The sequence below is a fragment of the Volvox carteri genome (genome assembly GCF_000143455.1).
Source record: "Volvox carteri f. nagariensis unplaced genomic scaffold VOLCAscaffold_71, whole genome shotgun sequence".
Classification (NCBI taxonomy): Eukaryota; Viridiplantae; Chlorophyta; class Chlorophyceae; order Chlamydomonadales; family Volvocaceae; genus Volvox; species Volvox carteri.
The window spans coordinates 374,823-396,288 of NW_003307614.1; the positions used below are offsets into that span (position 1 = coordinate 374,823).

The 21,466-nt window shown below is 58.9% G+C and overlaps 4 protein-coding genes across 4 annotated transcripts in view; 3 read left to right on the forward strand and 1 right to left on the reverse strand.

Annotated features, from left to right (window-relative positions):
• Positions 1-158: 158 nt before the first annotated feature.
• VOLCADRAFT_68107 (uncharacterized protein) lies at positions 159-422 on the forward strand (the record flags this gene model as incomplete). The annotated part of the gene is made up of 1 exon (XM_002957238.1): positions 159-422. One exon carries the CDS (start codon positions 159-161, stop codon positions 420-422), a length of 264 nt encoding a protein of 87 aa, XP_002957284.1.
• Positions 423-1,883: 1,461 nt separating this feature from the next.
• On the reverse strand, positions 1,884-4,529 carry VOLCADRAFT_98379 (uncharacterized protein; the record flags this gene model as incomplete). Its single annotated transcript, XM_002957275.1, has 3 exons — positions 1,884-2,096; positions 2,493-2,810; positions 4,071-4,529. 3 exons carry the CDS (start codon positions 4,527-4,529, stop codon positions 1,884-1,886), a joined length of 990 nt encoding a protein of 329 aa, XP_002957321.1.
• A 423-nt stretch (positions 4,530-4,952) lies between these two features.
• On the forward strand, positions 4,953-12,528 carry VOLCADRAFT_107618 (uncharacterized protein; the record flags this gene model as incomplete). Its single annotated transcript, XM_002957239.1, has 12 exons — positions 4,953-5,029; positions 5,118-5,166; positions 5,320-5,481; positions 5,802-6,036; positions 6,298-6,506; positions 6,537-6,942; positions 7,188-7,481; positions 7,856-8,128; positions 9,139-9,497; positions 10,093-10,309; positions 11,084-11,425; positions 11,588-12,528. 12 exons carry the CDS (start codon positions 4,953-4,955, stop codon positions 12,526-12,528), a joined length of 3,564 nt encoding a protein of 1,187 aa, XP_002957285.1.
• A 3,473-nt stretch (positions 12,529-16,001) lies between these two features.
• VOLCADRAFT_98381 (uncharacterized protein) overlaps positions 16,002-21,466 on the forward strand; it is a gene marked incomplete at both ends in the record, with an annotated part of 14,238 nt that continues 8,773 nt past the window's right edge. Inside the window, 7 exons of the mRNA XM_002957240.1 lie at positions 16,002-16,056; positions 16,429-18,071; positions 18,640-19,251; positions 19,705-19,719; positions 20,073-20,285; positions 20,817-21,055; positions 21,310-21,463. Coding sequence (XP_002957286.1) covers positions 16,002-16,056; positions 16,429-18,071; positions 18,640-19,251; positions 19,705-19,719; positions 20,073-20,285; positions 20,817-21,055; positions 21,310-21,463 — 2,931 coding nt within the window. The remainder of the gene's footprint in view (positions 16,057-16,428; positions 18,072-18,639; positions 19,252-19,704; positions 19,720-20,072; positions 20,286-20,816; positions 21,056-21,309; positions 21,464-21,466) is intronic.

Below are 21,466 nucleotides of genomic sequence, written 5' to 3' on the forward strand. Positions count from 1 at the left end.
AGTTTTCGTTCTTAAAGTCTACTGGGCGCCAAACGCAGCGAAGTGTGCTGAGCCGGAAAATATGTTTTGCTTACTGTGATTCTTTTGATGCCTAATTGTAATTGCGATATTGCTACCTGCTACTTTGTAGCCGTCCGCTAGCCAACCGTCGCGGTGTCATGGCATTCGAGATCCGAATAAAAAAATGGCATGCTGTAGCAGCTTGGACCTGGGAAGCTGACGACGTGTGTGGAATCTGCCGTGCGCCATTTGACGGCTGTCCTCCGGAGTGCAAGTACCCTGGCGACGACAGTCCAGTTGTCTGGGGGTCGTGCCAACACGCCTTCCACCTGCAGTGCATTCAGAAATGGCTCTCCTCATCGGCGGAGCAAAAGTGCCCGATGTGCCGACAAGCGTGGGAGTACAAGCGTGCAGCCGAATGAAGTGAACGGCCGTGGGCTTACACAGGCAACTGGCCGGCCCGGGGCCCCAGTCCCCTTTGCCTCGATTTTCCTTGACTCTGGTTGCGGGGATACTTAGTTGTGGTGGTAGGGGAGATGTGCTGCAGCTGCCGCATGCACTATTGCAGATGTGAGGTACAAGATTGTATGCCGCAAGGCTCCCGGTCGTATGCCACCACGGCTCGCCTGCGGGTACAATGTACCCTGTTGAGGCCGAAATGTTCCATGCGTTGGCTAGCGGGACGATGTAGCTTTTCCCAGTTCCCCTGCACGGGGCCTCACCATGATAGGTGGGTGCATGGCTGGGCTAGCCAATCAACGGGAACACCGTTGCGTAGGGCTAATTTTCAACCGAAAGCGTCGCGTGGCGTGTCAATTTAACATGGAGGCGAATGGCCCTCGCGATTCCCGCATGACGTCATAACCTGGGTCGGAGAAGAAATAGTTGAGCTGCCGGTGCGCGTCACATTTTACTATCGTCAGCACGTGCGATGCGAGATGTGGATGAAGGGAAGTATAAATGTGGAACTTACTTCAAATTAGGCGGTTGCCTGTTGAATCCCACAGCTTATACGCCCGGTGCAGGGGTCGTGAACGCGGCCAGCAGGTTATTACAAGGGTTATATTAAGCGCCGTGTGAAATGTTAGTTAGCAGCAAGTTTTTCACCGCTACCATACCTGCCCGCATGTTGCAGCAGGCGGCAGGGACCACAAGCTGATGCAGCCACCTCGGACGGTCCCAGCGATGCACCCATGCTCCGCTTTCACATGCAGGGTGCATTTCACTTTTGCTTCACCAGTCAAAGTACCACGCTGTGAGCAACCCCAGTTGCAGCATGGCCCTTACGCTTCCCCTTCGAGCTTATTACCCAAGTCTACCAAGTATGTTTTATGCACGGGTTTCGTTACTGGCCTTCCCTAAGCCTGTTTGTTTCCCATCCATAAAGTAAATCCCTCAATAAAGTAACAAATTTTCAACGTTGACGCTCTTGCCCATGCAAAGGTCGTCGTCTTTGCGTAAAGGGCAGTCCAGAGCATGCGCTCATCCATTAACCCGAATCAGCTGGGACGCGGCGCGAGGGGATGCAACCCAGCAGTGATATCTTAGGTTGGAGCCCTTTGGCCGTGTCCGCCAGTGCCAACGCCAACACCACCTTCATCACGACCTTCACCACCACTGAGCCTGAGGGTCCCTGTTTTCACTAGGAGCCACAGCCTTTACCGCTATAGGACCGCTTCCTCTAGGCTGTTCGCACCTTGGCCCCATCGGGGCCTGTGTACTTCTCCCGAATGAGGTCAAGAGGTCTGTGAGGGTGCTTCTCAACCACCGCCACCTCAGCAGAGGCCCCGTCTGCGACTGCAGAGTACATGGGTTCCGGGGCGATGCCCAGCCCGAGGCCAGGCCTACACCGCTTCCTTCCCCCAAGCTTGTCTGCTCTCCCGCTAGGCCTCCTGCTGCTGCTGCTGCTGCTGCGTAAAACCTAGCCGCTGGTTTCGCGCAGCCAGGGCTTGCCGTATGATGCCGGCCTTGGCGGCGTCGGTAGGGCCGAGCGGCTTCACGCTGACGGGTACGTGAACCACCGGCTTGGCGACGCCGGCGGTGCTGGCCGCCGCGGCTCCCTTGCCCCTGCTAGCATCACTCCAGGGCGGGCGATTCTGCAAAGAGATATAGAAGAAAAGCACCGTTCAGAAAGGGCAGGACTCACGCAGTGAAGTACATTCGGGGCTGGAGAGAAACAGGACCGCCATATCTGACCTGAATCGAATCGAGACCGTGTGTCCAACTCACTCGCTGGTGCTCCGCTTCACTAGCTTCCCAGTTTCCCAGGGCCAATCATTATCATTGCTCTGTCATCGGCGCAGCAAGGTCGGACAAATACAGCTGCGGAACGTGCACTGGCCCTCCGTACCGGTACTTCCGTACAGTTCACGGGGTGCACCCCTGGTCGCGGAAACGTTTCAAATAAAATCTGAATCACATTTCTCCTACACCCTGCGACTTCCATGCCGGCGGCAGCATTCCTCTAACTCCCACCACTCGCATGCCCTCACCTGCTTGCCCCCAGCTCGCCGCTCCGAAGCCACCGAGGCCACTCCCACTGACCCCGTTGAAGCACACGCTGTCACGCCGCACGTCCCGGTCCGGCCTGCCGCCAGCGCCGCTGCAGGCCGCTCCCCCGCAGCGGCACCCGACCCAAGCTCGCCCGGCACCGACCACTCACGCATCACCAACTGCGAGGACCTGCGGCCCGAGCCCGGCTGTTGCTGCTGCTGCAGCTGCCGCGCCGCGGCCAGGGCGGTCTGCTGCTCGGTCTTGGCTTGCCAAATCTCTCCCTGCTGCTTCTGTAACTGCATGCGCAACTCCGCCACCTGAAGGTTTGGAAATGGGGGCGGGAAGTGCGGAGGCGGTTTTACGGTTTCAGGACGAAGGGGCTGACGAGGGCGGTGACCTGATGAAACCCCGTTCCGTGTGCATGGACACCCGTGTGCATGGACACCCGTGAGGCTATGTCCTTGCTGACCACCCTCGCGAGGTTATATCTGGAGCAACGGGGGTTTCCTTCCAAACCCCAAGACCTCGCCACAACTTGCGCTCAGGCGCTTCGTGCTCAAGCGGACGAGGGAGGACGATGATGGTCCACCACGTAACCGCACTAAAAACGATTTACCGTCCATGGCCGCCCCGGCTTTTACGGACACCCCCGCACTTGTGCGGAACTTGTAACTTGTAGCTTGCGCCCTCAGGGCCCCTGCCTCCGAGGGCCATCTGCCGCCTCCATCATCGGCCCCTGTGAAACCCATCGCCTCCCACTCGCCTGTTCCAGAAGCCTCTTGTTATCCCCGATGACTGTCATGCAGTGCTGCGACCGGCTTTCCACCTGTTGCCTTAGGTGGGAGCAGTCCGCAGCCAGTTCTAGTGGGGGAGCAGTTGCGGTGCCGGGAGTGGTTGGGGTGGTGGGGTAGGTGGTCGGGGTGAGGAATAGGTCATAGAAACGGTGCGGCAGGATAGGTGAGCGCGGCGGTAATAATTGGGATGTGTGGAAGTGTATGAAACAAGGCAGTCAGCATGGCGAGAAGTACAATGAGCTGCCAAAGCGGGAGCGAAAGGTAGGGCGAGGAGGTCACCACAGCGGTTACGGACACAACCCAGGTATGGACATGGCCGGGCCTCTCCCATAAAACCTGGGAATATGCTCCCAAGCGCTAGCACGTGCTAATCACGCAGCCGCACCCTTGTTTTCTTCACGCAAGGCCTTGCTAGCTGCGCGGGCTTCGTCCAGCTCCTGCACTTGGTGCAGGCACAAGAATAGAACAGTTCTTGATCAAATACAGCTCTTGCATGAAATTGCCGTGTTCTGGATGGCTACGCCGGGAGTGAGGGTTGAACGCTAAATTTGACGGTAGAGGCGGCCAGCGCACGGCAAACAAACGTAAAGCCACTCGCTGTGCTTTGATTGTGTAGTCTCACGTGATAACCAGAAATATGCTGGACATCCCATCGCACGCCTCCCTCGTTCCCGACCATCGCCCCATGGCCCCTGCTTCCGCTGGCCTCTTATGCCCTCGAATGAGAGGACGCCACAGACCCCGACAGGAACGCCACGGACCCCGCATTTTTCGACGTGCCACCTGGATGAATGCTTTGGCCTCAGACTCGGACAGTCCCAGCTTCTTCCGGATCTGTTCCAGCTTCGTGGAGGTCAGTTGCTTCTGGTGCACAGTTTTGGCGAGCTCCGAGCGCAGCACGGCATTGTCCGCTGAAAGTTTCTGCAGCTCCTGTGTCAAGCTGGATACTTCTACCGTGAGCTGCCTATGCTCGTCGGCGCGCTCAAGGCGTTCCCGTGCAAGCTCCGCTTGTAGATTGTCGATGATGCCCTGCGAACGACCCTTTTCGGCAAGCAGGCCAGGTAGCTGGACGCCCTGTAGCTGCTTCCTTTCGGCCTCCAGGTATTCCACCTTGTGTTGGAGCTCGTCGTGTTGTGATTTCCATCGAAGGACTTCCTGTTCCAGGTCGGCAATTCGACGCTCGTTTTCCGCGGACTTGCGTTCGTAATAGGCCCAAGGACCGTGTAAGCTGAGGGCCTTCATTCTCGCCCTGGGTCAGTGGCTGGACGCTCACGTTTGACACGTTCGAGAGAAAAGTGGAACACAGCGTATTGGCCGGATGCCGTAGAAGTTGACTATTGTACTTTATTCACTAGTACGTGAGGGATTGATATCTTATTGATGGGCCCAGGCCCTGGTGTTTTGCTGGTCTGCGAGCTGCTGTACTCGGTTTTCCGTTCATTTCATAGCGTGGATCCCAATTCAACTCGGCCACTTCTCTGGCCGCACTTTCCCCTACTACTTGCTACAGTTTAAATAACGTTTTTGGAGTAAGTCACGATACCCGATTACTGGCTCTGGTTCCGGCAGATTGGTGCACGTTACTACTTACGGACCAGTGCAGCCCAGTAAGCCGGGGTGGAAAACGGCTTCTTATCGATGCTAAATTACATATAATAAGGGGATATGCAACGGCTGCGGCTCGACATATCCGAAGCCTTGCTCACACCTGCCATCCGCGAGCAGGGCCTGGGCAGGAGCTGGTAAGCCTCTCTGACAGCGTCACAAATTGCGCAGCCGAGGCGTCGCAAGTCATTTTTCTATCCTCCCTCATCGTCGCGCCGTCTGCAGGTTTTGGCCCAGTCCCGCCGCCGTGACCATCGCCGACTTCGCCCGTGAGGTCCGTGCTCGCATCCGCGACCCTAGAACTTAGGTCTACCCCCCTTTTACATGATAGAACCTCTTATTCCCCCCAACCGGGTATCACAACGCCGCTGCCTTGTGCCACAGCCACACACCCTACAAGCCTACTTCCTTGCCGCCTCTAATGCAGGTCCATGTCCACTTCCAACTCGACTGCCCGGGCGGCCCCGAGGGACTCCGACTGGTGCTGGGCGGCTACACGTTGCCGCCGGATGGGCCCGTGGATCTGCTTCGGGATGGAGATCTCATCGCTGTACAAAAACTGTTCCAACCGCGAGCGCTTCCCCCAGCGGTGAGCACCGAAACCAGCTCCCTACAATTGATTTATTAAAGGCTTAATGTCTGACGGACGGACGGACGGACTGCTGGTAGGATGGTGTGTTGTTGAATGACCGGCTTGGGAGGCTTTACCATCCGCTACGTTCTCTCCTCGCCTCTTGCTCTGAATGGTGAACGGGCACGCAGCTTCCCTGCCCTCACTTTGGATACCTGCTTGTGGTCCCACCTCTCCCGTTTCCATACAACACTGCTGCTGCTACTTCTATTGCTACTGCTACTGCTCCACGCCATTGTGCCTCCCTCCCGCTTCTTTTCACACAACGCTTCACACAGTCGCAGTATAATAGAGCTGCGCGGCCTGCATTGGCAGCTGCACAAAAGGGCCCCCAGCTGCTGCTGCTGCAGCACCAGGGCGGAGCTGGAGCCGCCGGCGCTGCCGCCCCTCCCGGCGGCGGCGCTGCCGGAGCGACAGCGGGCGCGCAGGTCGGCAGCCCCATCGGCAGTCTCCCTAACGGTACCGGGGCCGCCGCCGTCGCCGGCAGCGGCAGCGGCAGGAAACGCAAACGGGGTACGACAGTGGCGTGACGGTGACGTGGATGTCATGGTAGATGTGACGTATCCCAAGGCCTTCATTGTCAAGCAGTAATTACCATGTTAGCTCTGGGTCCTGCTTTTGCGCCCTTGTTCGCCGCTCGGGCGTCAAAACCTCGTCATCTAGGCTTACCTGTGCATCTTACCTCTGCTTGTGGACTTGACTGCCACGTCCCTACCTTGCACTTCCTTACCTTGCCGTGTACTCTCCTCGGGACTGTATTGTGGATCTGTGCAGCACTGGCGCATGGCGTAGGGAATGGCGGTGGTGTCGGCGGTGACGGAGCAGCGGCGGCGGTGGTGGGAGGCACCACGGTACTGGGCGGTGCAAATGGAGCTGGAGGTGGAGGAGGTGAGGGTTGCCAGCAGCGCGTGGGCGAGCAGCCGCAGCAGCAGCAGCCGCAGCAGGAGGGGGAGGAGGAGCTGGGGCAGCAGCACGCAGCCAAGGTGCGTCGCTTAGCTGCTGTTGCGCGACAGGGGCAGTCTACGGCGCTGGAACCGACGGCTGTACAACCCGCAGTAGCAGCAGCAGTAGCAGCAGCAGGTCCAAGCACGGGCGCTGCTACAGCCGGCGGCGATGCCGGGCTGGTACGGCCGGGCTCCCTGGCGCATGGCCACCTCGATGGTGGCGGCTGTGGTGGTAATCGTGGCGGTGGTGATGGGTTTGACGGGGCCGGCGCGACGGCAGCCCACGTGGACCCTGGAGCAGGTGAGATGGCGGCGGCGGCGGCAGAGGCGGCTGATGGCGGCGGAACAGACGCAGACGGAACGGAGGCGGACGCTGCATTGACATCGGCGGATGGCAAGAAACGTGCAAGTCGTAGCGCGCGGCGCAAGGCCGCCAAGCGACGTCTGCGGCGCAGCGGCGTGTTGCCGTACAAAGGTACGGCAGCAAGAATTATTCTTCGGCACCTTTGCTTCCCACCGTCTTTTCCCCGCCCGTCTGAATTTGCATATATTCGTCTCTCCTTGCCCTCCTGGGCCCAGATGATGACACCCCTTCCCTGCCCTGCCCTCCACTCCGCTCCACTCCCATGACTTGTTCCACACTCGGCTGCTGTCCGGAGCCGCCCGTTCTATATTCTTCATTTCCTCATGTGCCTCATGTACCTATGGGCCATATTTCAGGGTCTAGTTTGGCTGCGGGTGCTGGAGCCGGTGGGGGTGTGGCGGGCGGCGCCCGGGGGGGTCCGGGTGGCCACCAGCAGCAGCAGCAGCAGATGGGGGCCCCGGCAGCCGGACGCGGGAAGAAAGACAAGGCGCAGAGACAGCAGCAGCAGCAGCAGCAGCAACAACAACAACAACAGCAGCAGCAGCAGCAACGGACAGGGGATGGTAAGGCCGCGCAGCAACAACAGCAACCGGGTTTGCAGCGGCGAGGACAGCAGCAGCAGCAGCAGCAACATGACCAACAGACCTCAGGCAAGTCGGCGGTCGGCCGTTGCGTCTTGGGGGCCCCCCGCTGCTGGCCATGAACTGCGGCTTCCTTAACCAACCAGCAACACTACCGGGGAAGGGGCAATATGGGCGAAAGACTTGGTGGGACTAGACAGTGACGCCATGCATGGTAGCGGTGAGAAACAACTCCGTCTCGGCGAGCACTGTTCAGGCGAAGCAATCAGTGCAGGCAGTTGGGCAGCACCTTTTCGCCCTTACCGACTAGTTTTCCTTCCCTACTTCCCACCCAACACCCCCCCACCCTCCCTCCTCCCCCCCTCCCTCCTCCCCGTCTCTCCCCCTCCTTCCCTCTCCCCCTCCGCCCCGCCGCTCCCCCCCCACCCTCCTCCTCTGTACAGCCATGATGGCAGCTGCACTGGCTGCATCCCCTCTGGACCCCAACGGAACCCTGTCGCCATCCGCGGCCGCTGGCTACACGCACTACGCCGCCCAGTATTGCACGGCCGCAGCCGCCGGCGGCAGCGGTGGCGGCGGCGGCGGCAGTCGCAGCATTGCCGCGGCTGCAGCTCCGGCGAAAGCTCCTGCTACTGCGGGACCACTTGTAGTACAACGGCAGCAGCAGAAACAGCTGCGCGGCGCTACCACGGGTCTACGTGGGGTACTAATGAACGGTGGGTCGGATGGAGCAGGACCAAGCGGCACAGTTACACGTGCCGCCAGGGCGGCAGGAGGAGGAGGAGTGGGGGCAGCAGCAGGCGGCGCTGGTCGCAGCATTAGCAGTGACAGTAACGCGGAGAGCAGCGACGACAGTAGCAGTAGCAGCGACGGCGGTGATAAGGGAGGGGCAGGGAAGGTAGCCGTTGCGAAAGTGGCGGCTGCATTGCCGCAACGTGGAATGCATGGATCAACGCAACAAGGCGCCGCACGTGCGTTGCCCAGCAGCAGCAGTAGCAGTAGCAGTAGCAGCAGCGGTAGTGAAGATGATACAGAGAGCGATGACGAGGATGAGGACAAGGACACCGGCGGGCGCGGCGGCGGCACAGCAGCCACAGCAGCAGGCGCGGCGGCGGCTGCTGCTGCTGCTGGGCCCAGCCGCCGGAAAGCAGTGAGTGTTTTTGTGAGTGGTGTGGTTTGGTCTAAAACTAGAGAGTAACGGAATGAGAGTTTCCCCCTGTGACGGTGCTTGTGCGTCTCATGCAAGTCACCCTTGTGAGGGGCCCACCCACCCATGGGAAGTGTTCATGTTGGGCATCACGTCCACAAGGCCTTTATCAGATGCAAGATGTTCCCCTTGAGCTGTGGTTCTTGAGTTTGTGGCTCCTGAGTTGTTCAGTTACGATGAAGCCATCCGCTAAGCACGAAGTAATGCTGTATGGGTGTGAGGCGCACTGTCAATCGAGCTATGGCTGCTATGTGGGTTGTGGGGGTTGTGGTTGTGGCTGCACCTCATCAACCTGGTCCCTTCGTCTCACCCTCATGCATCACGCTGACATATCACCAACACGGACAAGACTGTCGTACAGCACCCAATAGCCCCAATAACCCCAATAGCCCAACAATGCAATTACCCACATCACTCACTCATCACCCCATCCACCTTCACCGATACACGCTCCCTGCCCACCCCGTTGCGCCGCGGAGGCCCCCATCAACGCACCAAGTCGCACCACCGCCACCGCAGCGGCGGCGGCGGGGGCGGCAGGGAAGCAGACAACCCGTCCTGCGGCTACAAGCTCCGAGACCACAACCAGCAGTAATGGTGACAGCAGCAGCAGTAGCAGCGAAAACGACAGCAGCACTAGCACTAGCACTAGCAGCGAAGAGGAAGACAGCGACATTTCCTCCGACGAGCCGCCAACCCCCGAGGACAAGGCGGGTGCTGGGGCCGCCGCGGCAACCGCTGCTGGTACGGTAGCAGCAGCGGCGCCAGCAGCGGCCTCCGTGGAGTACGACAGCTTGCCTGCCGTACAGGGCCCCGTGGCGAGTGGGGATATATTGGCCTACAAACTGCTGGAGATTGGACTAGACATGTGCCCCCGGGTAGGCAGTTGACAGTTGGGTAGTTAGTTGGACCTTGGATGAGGTTCGTTGGGTCTGTTACCTCTTGAGACGGGTTGGGAAATTTAATTACTAATAAATCCACTTCCGGCCTTTGGTGGCTGGTGGCTGGTGGTTTGAGACCACGTGGCAGCGGACTGGGGCTTGTTTGTTGTTGGTTGAGTGAAATCCTGTGTCGCTTTGTGTGCATGTATGTCTGTCGCTGTATGTGCATGTATGATGCGTGGGACAGGGGGGTCATATCTTCACACTGCGGCCGCTACCCGGCAGACCCTACCTTCCCCGGTATTTCGGGTCACCCTCATCTAGTCACCCGAGCCAACTTGTCAGTGGATCGCTCAGGTTCCACACCCACCACCAGCATCCAACGGAATCTGACGGATCGACGGCGGCTCAACTCCATGTATGTCTGTCGCTGTATGTGCGTGTGTGTATAAGTCCCATAATAGTCAGGGGTCAGCAATCCTCTGACCGCACGCATCACCGTCACCACCATCACCCTTTGGTCCCTTTGCCTCTATGGGTTGTGGTGATTGCGGCTGCGAGCTGAGGGCGGTGTTTTACCCCGGCGACACAGGTGTCCGGGTGGCGCCAGTGCCGCGTCGTGGCAGTGGACTCCTCGACGGGCTCCGTGGTTCTGGAGCCGCACCCTGACCCACGGGTCCACCCGCTGAGGAAGGATCTGGACGAGCTGCGCGCCCGGATAGCCGCGGAGTCCGCCATGGCGGCGGCGGCTGATGGCGATGGTGATGGTGATGGGGCAGCCGCCATCCGTAAAGCCAAAGGCTTAAGCGGTAAGCAGTACGTACGGTGAATTATTTATTTGTCGTATTTGTGGTTGTGGTCTGCAGGAGTTTGCCAGGAAAACTAGAATAGAGAAGGGACCGTGTTACCCGGGGTGGTCAGGTACCGTTGCAGTTCTGGGGCTACCCAACGCAGGCGGGCGATATATGTATATATTACCACAGGTGTGTGTGTGGGGGGGAAGCCCCCAACCACCAAGTCGCGGTCACTACCTGGGGGCCGTATGCACCACGTACCACAGCACCACAGCAGCGGAAGACAGCGGAAGACTGTTGCCACCCTAAAACCCTCTACTCCAGGGGGGGGATCATGTGTCTCAGCCAGGGGGCCATGTGCCTTGGTATACACAGAGCTACAGAGATCTACAACAGCGCGCAAGGGCAAAACAACCCGGGGGAGAGACTTTCCCTAATTTTCTAAGTCTGCTCCAGGTATAGCCAGCATTGGCATAAAGGCAGCTGGGGTGATGTGTGGTACGTACGGCATGCACCTCTTTTTGCCTGTGCGGAGTATTGAGATTGACATTCTGTGTGCACACTTACATACATACATACATACATACATACCAGGTATGCCACAACAACCAGAAATGTTACCCCAAGGTTCCAGTCTCCATTCCACGATGCCGACTAGGAATTGGCAGATTACATACATACATACATACATACATACATACATACATACATACATACATACATACATACATACATACATACATACATACATACATACACACACTTGTGTGTGCGTGTGTGTGCACGCAGGTGCCGGCGAATTGGAGGAGCACCTGGATTGGGAGTCCCTGCCCTTCCCGACAGAGTACGACGCCGATGGCCTACTGATGGTGACGTTGGACCGTCTTGCGGATGTACGACGAGTCGTACAATCCAGTTCCATGGCAGCAACAGCAGCAGCAGCAGCGGCGGCGGCGGTGATGCCGCCGTCGATACTTCCGTCGGCAGCAGCAGCTACATCCATTTCAACGCCTGCGCAAGCGGGGGCGGCAATCATGTTGACGCCAGCCGCCGCCAGGGGCCGAGCAACGTCCGCGGCGGCCACGCCTGCTACAGCGGCGCCTGCATCCGGCGCCAAGCGGCCTGCGACACGTCAGTACGGTGTCCACGTGTGTGCCGTACTGGTGTACCCTTGCTGCGTGTACCAGTGGGTCCGCAAACCGCTGTTATGTATGTTTGTAGGTATATGCGTAAATTGTGCCGTAAAGCGGACAGCTTACTTTTCTCTCCTCCTTGCTCTCCTCGTCTGTACAGGATCTCTAACCGCCGCGGGACCGGCGGCCAAGACACCGAGACCAGCTCCGCAGCCTGCAGCAAGACCCTCCGGCGGCGGCGGCGGCGGCGGACGTGGAGGGCCGTCCGAGCCCCGCGGCCCTCCTGCAAGCCGAACCTCCACTCCGCGGGGGCCGCAATGGGGAACACCTGCCGCTGCTGCCTCCGGCGCACGGAGACCGCCGCCAGCGCCGCCGCGGCGAGGGCCTGCCGCCGCCACAGCCGCGACGGCGGTAACAGGAGTGGCGGCGGCGGCACAGCCCCGCGGCGGCGCTGCCCAGGGAGCACACCTGCTGCCGCCGGGATCCGTCGTCCCGGCGGTTGGAGGTTGGTCTGAAATTGCGGAGCAGATGCGGCAGCGGCGGCTGGAGCTGGCCGCCGCCAACACGCCTGCTAGCACGCCGCCGCCGCCGCCGCCACAACGGGCTGGCGGCTCTAGCACTTCTTCCGGCGCGGCAGCGGCGGCGGAGCTGCAGAATCGGCGGCGGGACTGGCAAGAACAGCCGCGGCCGCCGCTGATACCGCAGCCGTTGGCGGGTCGAGGGGCTGAGCAGCAGCAGCAGTGTAAAGAACCAATTGAGCTGCGTCAGTCTGGTACGGGTACTGCAAATACTCGTACGGGTACGGGTGCGGGTGCGGGTACGGGAGGAGCTGCTGCAAGGAGGGCGGATGGACCGCCGCCTGTGCCCGATGTCACTGTGCCGCGCTTCTGCAATGGAAGCGCTGTAGCGGCAGATACAGAGGCGGCGGCGGTAGATGGGGCACAGCTTGGTGGGGTGGAAGCGGCGACGGCGGGGACGGCGGCGACAGCATCTGTCGGAGCGGCTGTACGAACTCCCGGGGCGGTGAAACCGCGCGGCGGAGCGCGTCGTGTTGCTTTGGGCCCTATGCTGTCCTATTTGCGCAGCAGCGGCGAGCTCTGATCTCCATACGACTTGTTCCTTGTACGAAATGTTGGATGTTCCAAACGCATTTTTGAGCCCCTCGGGCTCGCTGGTCTGCTGTTCTCGCCTAAGGGTCGTACAGGTATTTACTGTACGGCAGCCACGTGTTTGTCAATCCGATCTTGCAGGCAAAACGACACTGTTTACAGAGTTTTTTTATGTGGTGATGGTGTCGACTTTTAGCGATATATGGCTACTGGGATGCAACGGCTGCTGCTGCTGATGATGATCATGGTTTGGAGCTGTTGAGGCGCCGCAAGTGAGATAGACATGTACGTGTGTGTGTGTGTGTGTAGGAAAATCCCATTGCCCGTTGGGATAGCTCCTCCTTAATAGAGTAGAAACCCCCATGGCGGTGGTGATGGTGATGTGGCGATGTGTTTATGGAGAAAGTTGAATAGTATGAAAAAGCCCATTAACGAGAGCCATACGGCCACAGCATGTGCAGCAGCAGCAGCAACAGCAGCGGCAGGAGTGATACTGGCAGCAACAGTACAAAAGAGTAAAACGTAGCGGTGGCAGTAAAAAAGCTGTAGCAACAAAATTTGTAACAGGGAGGTGCTGTAGCAGCGGACATGTTAACTGGAGACGTGAGGCCCGGGGACTATAGCGGCCCGACTGTAAGAAGGCCTAGCACGGGAGGAGACAAGGCCCCCAGTACGAACTAACCAAGAAAACAATTGCATTCGGCGTGCATATAACGTTTGACGGTGACTTTTTAGCCCGTTCTCAGGACTGGTGGAAGGGTACGGCAGCTCGCTGGTGCGTTTGACGCGGGCATGCAGGCTCCCGCCGGGTATGCAATGTGAACGCATACGCGCGATTACACATTACTTGGACGCGCAGTCTATCGGTGGTGAGGTCGTGGCAATGTGATTTTCATATAGTGGAGAACCTCGTGATGGCCTTTCAGGAAGCGGCCATCAACGATGTCAGGCGCCAACTGCTTGTATGTTCCGCCTACGCGTCACAAGTAATATTAATTATTGCATGTAACATACTTATTCACAAGATGCATAAGAAACTTGCTTTTTCGCGCTGTATTCGTGCTAGTGTGAGAGTACAATAATATACGTGCGCTGCCATCACCCTAAATTATCTTCATCTCTAGGATGTTTCAGCCGGGCGGCTTATCTCTGATAATAAAGCGGGAGCAGGGGTTTGCCGCATGCAGTGACAGCGGTAGCTAGTAGCTATTGTGCGCGAAGCGTACATGATGATGTGTGGCCTGCTGCTGCCTGAGGTTGCGCCACGAACGCGCCCAAGAGCAGGCGCCTTTGATGCTGTCGATGCGCCCCAGAATAACGCGGCGCTAGAGCCCCAAGGGGGAAAGAGCGGGATGAGTCCCAAGCCACAAACCCCAGACATGTCACAACCTGGACGAGTCCGCAAGCGAGATGTCATTCAGGACGTACGTAACCCAGCTCTCACCTGTTGAACTAGCGGAAGGCCTATTATTACGTATATATTATTGATTCAGAGTTAGATACGCTCTTCCTACTGTAGCCCTACTTAGGTGCCCTTCCTGCTGCACGCTTGCAGCCAGTCTCAGTCTATATGTGGTCTGGCCGGGTGACACCTCTGCTGCACTTTGCAGGTTGGAGCCCTGGATCCTGGATCCTCTTGGGCAGGCAGCCTGGGCAGTTTCAACGCTGTTTCTGCTACAAACATGCAACATACTACAACCCTGCCCCACAATGTATTACATCTTGCAAGCCGGTTCAAGGCTCTTCCGTGCGTATGAACAGCATACACTGGCTGCTCCGCACATACACTAGGGTTCGGCACTAATGGTTACGCGCAGCGATTGCCCTTGGGAGATCTCGGGATCGCGACCTGTCAGGGCCGAAAATTTTTCCGATGGTGGAAGGTATTGCGCCTTTAGTTGATGGACGGTGGTGACCTGGGATAAAGTTAACCTGCGAGCCGACCAGGAATGGAGTTGGGCCGCTGTCGACCCGACAGAATCCGTTGGTTGCTGGTGGTGGGTGCGGAACCTGAGCGATCCACCGAGAAGTTGACTTGGTTGACTGGATGAGGGTGCCCCGAAATACCGGGGAAGGCAGGGTTTCGCAGAGTAGCTGCCACGGGTGAAGATATACCCCCCTGTTTCACACATCATGCATGCTTCAGATGGCGCTTGGTTGCTTGCGTGCCAGCTGCTAAAAGCGACTCGTTCCTAACCCGAATATATGTCGCCAGCCGCCTTAACTTATGCCTCCGGGGCTCGGAGTCGCCCAGGAGGACATTCTGTGTTCCAAGGCGGATGCGCTGGAGTGGGGCCGCAGCAGCTGCAGGGGCGGGGACCTCGTCATCGTCACCAAATCGCACAGCACGCGAGCCACTTCGTGAAAGAGTGCTTTACCCCGCGGAATGAGTCCGCTAACGACGAGGTCTTAGCACCAATTGGCATCCCTGCGGTGCCATAACCCGCCACAGGTTGCAACACGTTCCCTACGCATGCATGTGTGTTGCATAGGTTTGTGCAATCATGCGATGGATTCGACACCGCCAGTAGTTGCCCTATGCATGGTACCCTGATCGACATCGTATGCGGGGTCAGGGCTTGTAGTATGGAAAGAAGTTGTTTGTGCTGCTGCTAAGCGTCCTGGTACATGTGAGATATTTATCAAGAGCTATCGAGACAAGAGAGTGGAAAGGAGATAGGCGTGATGGAGTTAACGACCCTGAGTCCCAAGGACCAATTCGTTGTTTTGCGCCATTACAACTTATGCATAAACATGTTGCAAAGTGTTGCTCATGTTGAAAAAATGCTTCAGGTTTGCTTGAATTAGTGTAACGACGCAAATGCCAATCTGAGCATCCCGGGTTACGCCTTTGCTTTGTTACAATGGTATCGAGACGGGGCCGCACGACTTCCGATGAAATCTTCGGGTCGGTGGTTCGATTCTGACAACAAGCAGGTATCGCAGAAAGCGATATCATGGGTAATGGATAAACCAGCGCACAATGCGTGAGGTGGGATGGCTCCAATGCTCGAAATAATGGCCGAGGACGTCCATTGCTAAGTGGGGGGCAATGTAACGACGCAAATGCCAATCTGAGCATCCCGGGTTACGCCTTTGCTTTGTTACAATGGTATCGAGACGGGGCCGCACGACTTCCGATGAAATCTTCGGGTCGGTGGTTCGATTCTGACAACAAGCAGGTATCGCAGAAAGCGATATCATGGGTAATGGATAAACCAGCGCACAATGCGTGAGGTGGGATGGCTCCAATGCTCGATATAATGGCCGCGGACGTCCATTGCTAAAGGGGGGGCAATGTAACGACGCAAGGCCCAACTGAGCATCCCGGGTTACGCCTTTGCTTTGTTACAATTAGGGACGTAAAAGCCTGCCTCTAAATCATACAGAAGTGATTAACTAAAATAGAAGGACAGCATCAATGTCCTATACGGGTTCAGGTAACAGCACACAAATTATGCAATAATGGAGAAGGTCGCACGGCAAATCTCCTGCAACCGCTCGTGCGGAGTCCTCGAAGGTGCAGGTTGCGTTTTGGTGTATTGTCTCGAGGCACATTCTGCAATATGATAGCTGCAAGCAAAGGCTAGTATATTATAGTCATCATGAATGGCCACGCTGCAACCAAATGGCCTTGCTCCTCAACTTGTCAGAAGGGCGTCTTCTGACCGTTCTTCACGAAATAACTCTCGACAGGTTATGCCATTTCGGTCGTCCAAGCATGTCGAAGGAAGCATCTTAGTCGATACTTGGATTACAAACTTGAAAGAGCCGGGCCCGCTGCCGATGGCGCTCAAACATGAAGGCACTGAGCCAGGCGACAGCCAGCCACCTGACGCAAAGCCCCTGACTCCCAACGGGGAAATGATCTTTTCGCAACTAAACAACTCAGGTGTCCTACAGGACGAGGCACCCAGCACCAGCTATGATGCCGCCGACCGCGCCACGCTTCTGCGCAAATTCACAGTGCATGCCACAAGCTCCCGCCGACTTCAGGGCCTTGCGGACGCTGGGCTCATGCTCCTGGCACTCTTGCCCACCGTCCTGCTACGTCTTATCCGCGCGGCCATGGGGTTGCTGGGCATCACAGAGCACCGATGGCGCGGGATCTCCATGGTCGTCCCCCTCACCCTCGAAGACCGCACCCAGATAGAGGTCGCCGTCCGCAACCTGGCGGCTGGCCGTCTCGGTCGTCGACCCGAGCCACCCCGCCGCGGCCCTGTCTCCCCAGCCCAACAGCTCCTACTTGACACCCACGCCATCCTCGCCGCCGCTGCCACCACCGCCACCGCTTTCAGCCTGCCATACGACGGCATGCCGCACGCGGCACTCCAGGCTAAGCTGGCGTCATACCTCCGCGGGGTCGCCGCTGCAGAGGACGTCTGTACTCAAGATTGCCTGAAGCAAATGCGCAAGATGGCCAGAAAAACTCTGATGGCACTGTGCGCAGCTGCGCCTCAGTTCCCTGTTGACGCCTCCGCCAACCCTGGCTGCGGCAGCAACAGCAGCAGCAGCTTCTTCCAGACCCCCAAACGCACCTCCTCCGTCTCCTCCACAATCCACATGGTGTCCAGACCCAAGCCGAGAGCCGTGGCTACGGCTTTCATGGCTGCATGCCTCCTAGAGCTGTCCCGCAGCCAGCCGGAGACCCTCATCCACCTTGTCGCTCGGCTCCCCGACGGTGACGGGGATCTGGTCGAAACCATGACGCTTGTGCCGCTGGCCCCCGGGGCCGAGTACTTGCGCCTGCTGGCCGCGGCATCCGACGAGCCGCACCGTTTCGAGGAGCAACTCGAAGCGGCGATGGAGTTTGGGCGGTTGCGGCCTTCCGATGCCAAGAAGGAGAACGCCATGCAGGGTCTCACCATCAATGCGCGAGTGCACGGCGTCGGGGTGGTGCGGTACGGCGCGTTAGGCGCTGCAGCGGCCGCGGCGACAGCCTCCGCCAGCCCTGGTTGCCTGCAGGGCTTGGGTAACAGCAGTAGCAGCAACAGCGGCAGCGGCAAAGCCATGCTGTCTGGGGTACAGGGCCCGGGCAACAAACGACAGGAAAACCAGGGACAAGGACAGGGGCGCGGACAGCGGCAGGGACAGCAGCAACAGCAGAAGGAAGAGGTAGAGCAGCAGACTCAAAGAACGGGTTTAGGGGCAAAGACGGGAGCCCAGACGGGAGGCTTCACTGCTTGCGGAGAGGACCGCGATGATGGTGCGGAGGATGACGGCAGGGCCGGGTGGAGCACACGGCCAGGAGCCAACGGCGCCGCGCCGTCAGCAGTGGCAGTGGCGGAGGCTTCCAACGGTACGGCCGGCCACAGCCAGCGGCGGCGCCCCGACGGCGCGGTTGACGCCAGGACAATCGCATGGGGCGGCGGCGATGACGATGTTGGGGGAGGCGGTGATGGCACTGCTGGCGGTGACGACAGTCGTACACTCGCAGGAGCCCACCGCAACGGCGGCGGTGGTGGTGGTGACGGGGACTCGGTCAGCTCGGACGAGGGCGGCGGTGACGAGGCTGACACGGAGGAGCTGCTAGGGGTGGGTCCTTCGGGGGGGAGAGCTCCGGGGCACTGCCCGGTGAACTGGAAGATAAGAACGTATCCCCTATTGGGGTTTGGATCATTTGTGCTGGACAAGCGCTGAAGCTGGTTTGTATGGTGGTGGTGGTGGTGGTGGTGCTGCTGCTGCTATATACACACGTACATTACAGACATGGCGAGGCGCGGCATAGTGTCCCTAAAGGCTCCGGGATCGATCCCGATGAAGAGCGAGAGTGGGTAGAAAATTGCTCAACCGCAGGTGGGCCGATGGATGCACCACCCCCTGCCAGTGGACGGTGCGATGGGCCGACCGGTTAGAGTGAGGAGGGACCTGCGACCTACCACCGGGAGAGGGGGGGGAGGTGGCGCCGCCGTTGGTATGGGGGGAGATTCCACTGGATGTGCTGTTGATGGTGGGGGTGGTGATGATGGTGCTGGTCTCTGAATTCCCAGCAGCTTCACTCGTTCGTGGTTCGTCCCTTTCCCCCGCATGTTCCACAGCTGTGAATGTGCACCTGAATTGAATGCGCGCCGATGTGTGTGGGGGTGTGGTACTGCACGTGTAGGGAGCCAGGAAACAGAAGAACCTCGGAGCCGCGGCTGACTCGGACAGCACGCAGCCCACCACCTCTACCACCACCACCACCACCCCCGCCGCCAGCCACCCAGCTCCCCCCACCGGCTCCCGTAAGGCGTTCGGTCTCGTACTGGGACTGGTAGCTACTGCTTCTCGAAGAGCCATCGGACTTCCGCCCGTTAATCCTTCGAAGAAAGCGGCCGCAGCCCAGGCGGCATCTTACGTTGCGTCCAGAAGCAGCGCCGAGGGCAGCAGTGGCAGCAGTAACGGCGGCGGGAATAGCGGCGGTCAACAGCAGACTTTGCGCGCCAAGCCGCCATCCTTCACGGCGGCGTCAGGGCCATCGACCTGCATCATGCTCTACCCCACGGCCGCGCTGGATGTGTTCCAGGCTGTGTACTCGTGTCCGCGCTCCGGGGCATTTGCGGCGCACGGCCGGTCCCCTCGCGGCGTGGGGCTGTCTCGCCTGGCCGCGGTGTACACGGCGTGCCATGCGCTGCCGGCTTCGGAGCAGGGGGCCCTCCTGGGGAGACTGGGGTACGGCAATCCGGAGGAACTTAGAGCGGAGGTGGAGCTGCGTAAGGCGTTGTGCGTGGCGCAGGTGCGGGGGCCCCCGGGGCGGTGGGCGGTGGGCTCTAAGTTCCGAAGCAATAGAAAGGCCTGTGTGTGTTGGGGTATGTGTGTGTTGGGGTGTACAAGGGCGGAAGGAATTTAAAAAGCATTTATTACGTTGTGCATTATTGACATTGTGATAGTGTACGGAGTATCTAATCCGATCTGATCTGGAGTGGAGGTGTGTAAGGGGGGGAGGGGGAACGTGGCCGATTAGGGCTTCTGGCTCGACAAGCGGCCGCGCCCACGTGATGGTGATGGTGGTGGTGGTGGTGGTTTGATTCGGGTGCCGGGTGGTTGGTGGAATTTCCGATATCTGTCTGCCCAAGTGGGACATGGAGGGTAGATGAAGGGTGAGGGGCCCCGGGGTTTAGTTCCCTCTCCCTCCCGCTCTCTCTCTCCCGCTCCCTCGCTCCCCCCCTTCACATGCGGGGTCACACAGGCGCCACTGCCTCCGGTGAAGTTGCGCTCTCTGGTGGTTTGCCGAGTTCTCGCCGGATCCTGGCCGCAGCTCAAATCGCCATTAAAGCACATACATACGTACGTACATATATATATCCATACGTATGTACATACATACGTACGTATATACATACAAAACGTACATGTATAGGAACGTACATACGTACGTACACCTGCCTTGCTTAACATGCTGCACTGCCCCCCTCGCCTCCCGCACCTGGCATCCTACCCCTCCCCCCATACACACACACACATCAAACCCTTCGCGTCCCCCCCCCCTCCTCCTCCCCCCTTCCTCCTCCTCCGACCCTTTTTTACCACCACCTCCACCACCACCTCCACCTCCAGGCTCTTCCCGTCGTGATTGCGTCTCTCCGCCTCATGTGCGGCTCGGCGGCTTGTCTCCGTGCCGCCTGCCGTACAGGATCTTTCCTGCATGTACAGCAGAGTTTGCTGTCGGACCTTCATCGCCATGAGCGGGGCTATCTTGAGGACACCAAGGGGGCGCTGGATGCCCTGGGTGATAAGCTGGCGGTGAGGTTTGTGGAGGGCAGTGAGAAGGTGAGACGTGGGGGGGGAGGGGGGGGCCCGGGGTTAGCAAAGGATTGCTGGTGTGGGAGGGCAAAGCTGAGGAACGAAGGAAGGAAAGAAGGGGTCCTGATTGGGGAGGTGGGGATTTGTGGGGACGGGGATGTGGAGGTGGGCGGAAAGGTTTGCATCCCAGGGGTGTGTGGCGGTGTGGGGTGAGTGGCAACTGGCAACGAGTGCGAGAAGGAAGCGGTGGAGGGGTGTTGGGGGTTTTTAATGCTGAAATGCACAAAAAAAGCAATCGTCTGCCGAAAGAAGGGGGATGGGGTGGGGTGGGGTAGGAGGGTGATGTGTATGGAAGAGGCGGGGAGGCGGTTTGGGGGAAAGTAACGGGAACGGAGGAAAGGAGAGGGAAAACACACCAAGCGAACACACGCACACTCTCTCCTCTCCTCTCCTCTTCTTTTTCCCATCGGCCGCAATTCGCACCAAGCTCCCTAAAGCCCCTCCCGCTGCAAACCCTTTCCCCCCTCGCTCCCCTTCCCGCTCCCCCCTTCCCGGCAGGTCCTGCCCCTCCACGTCAGCGGCAACTGCATCACCGTGTCGCTGCCCACGGACTGCGTCTCCGCCACCGCACTGTCGGAAGCGGGAATTGATCGGGCGACCTTTTGCGGCGCCACGTACGGTCTTACTCCGCTGCTCTTCAACATGGGTATCAACAGTTTGCAGTCTCTGGGTTTCCTAACCTGGCGGGGTCCGGGGGAGCCGCTGCAGGATATCCTGAACAGGCACGTCCGTCGTTGGTGTGTCTGTACGGAAAATTGGGAACAAGGAATACTTGGTATCTCTTATACTTATTAAAAATGGTGAAGAAAGTGACAAATGTACGAATGTTTATGCAAGTCTCTAAATGAAAATAACTTTTGTTGCCGAAGGAGCAGGTTTTCCCACACTTTTCAACCTCCGCCCCCCCCCCCCCGCGCGGGCAAACCATGAAATTCGCCCACCACCCTACCCTTACCACCCGCGCCATCCACCCTCCGCACTCCCCGTACAGGCACAGTTTGGAGCGTCTCAACGAGTATGCGGTTCGCGCGGGTGCTGCGGGCGGTCCCCACCTGTCCGCCCTGAACCGCCACTACAGCCCGCAGGGACACCGACACGCCAAGGACACGGCTATGTTCAGTCTGGTAGGGCTGGCGGGGGGTGGGGTG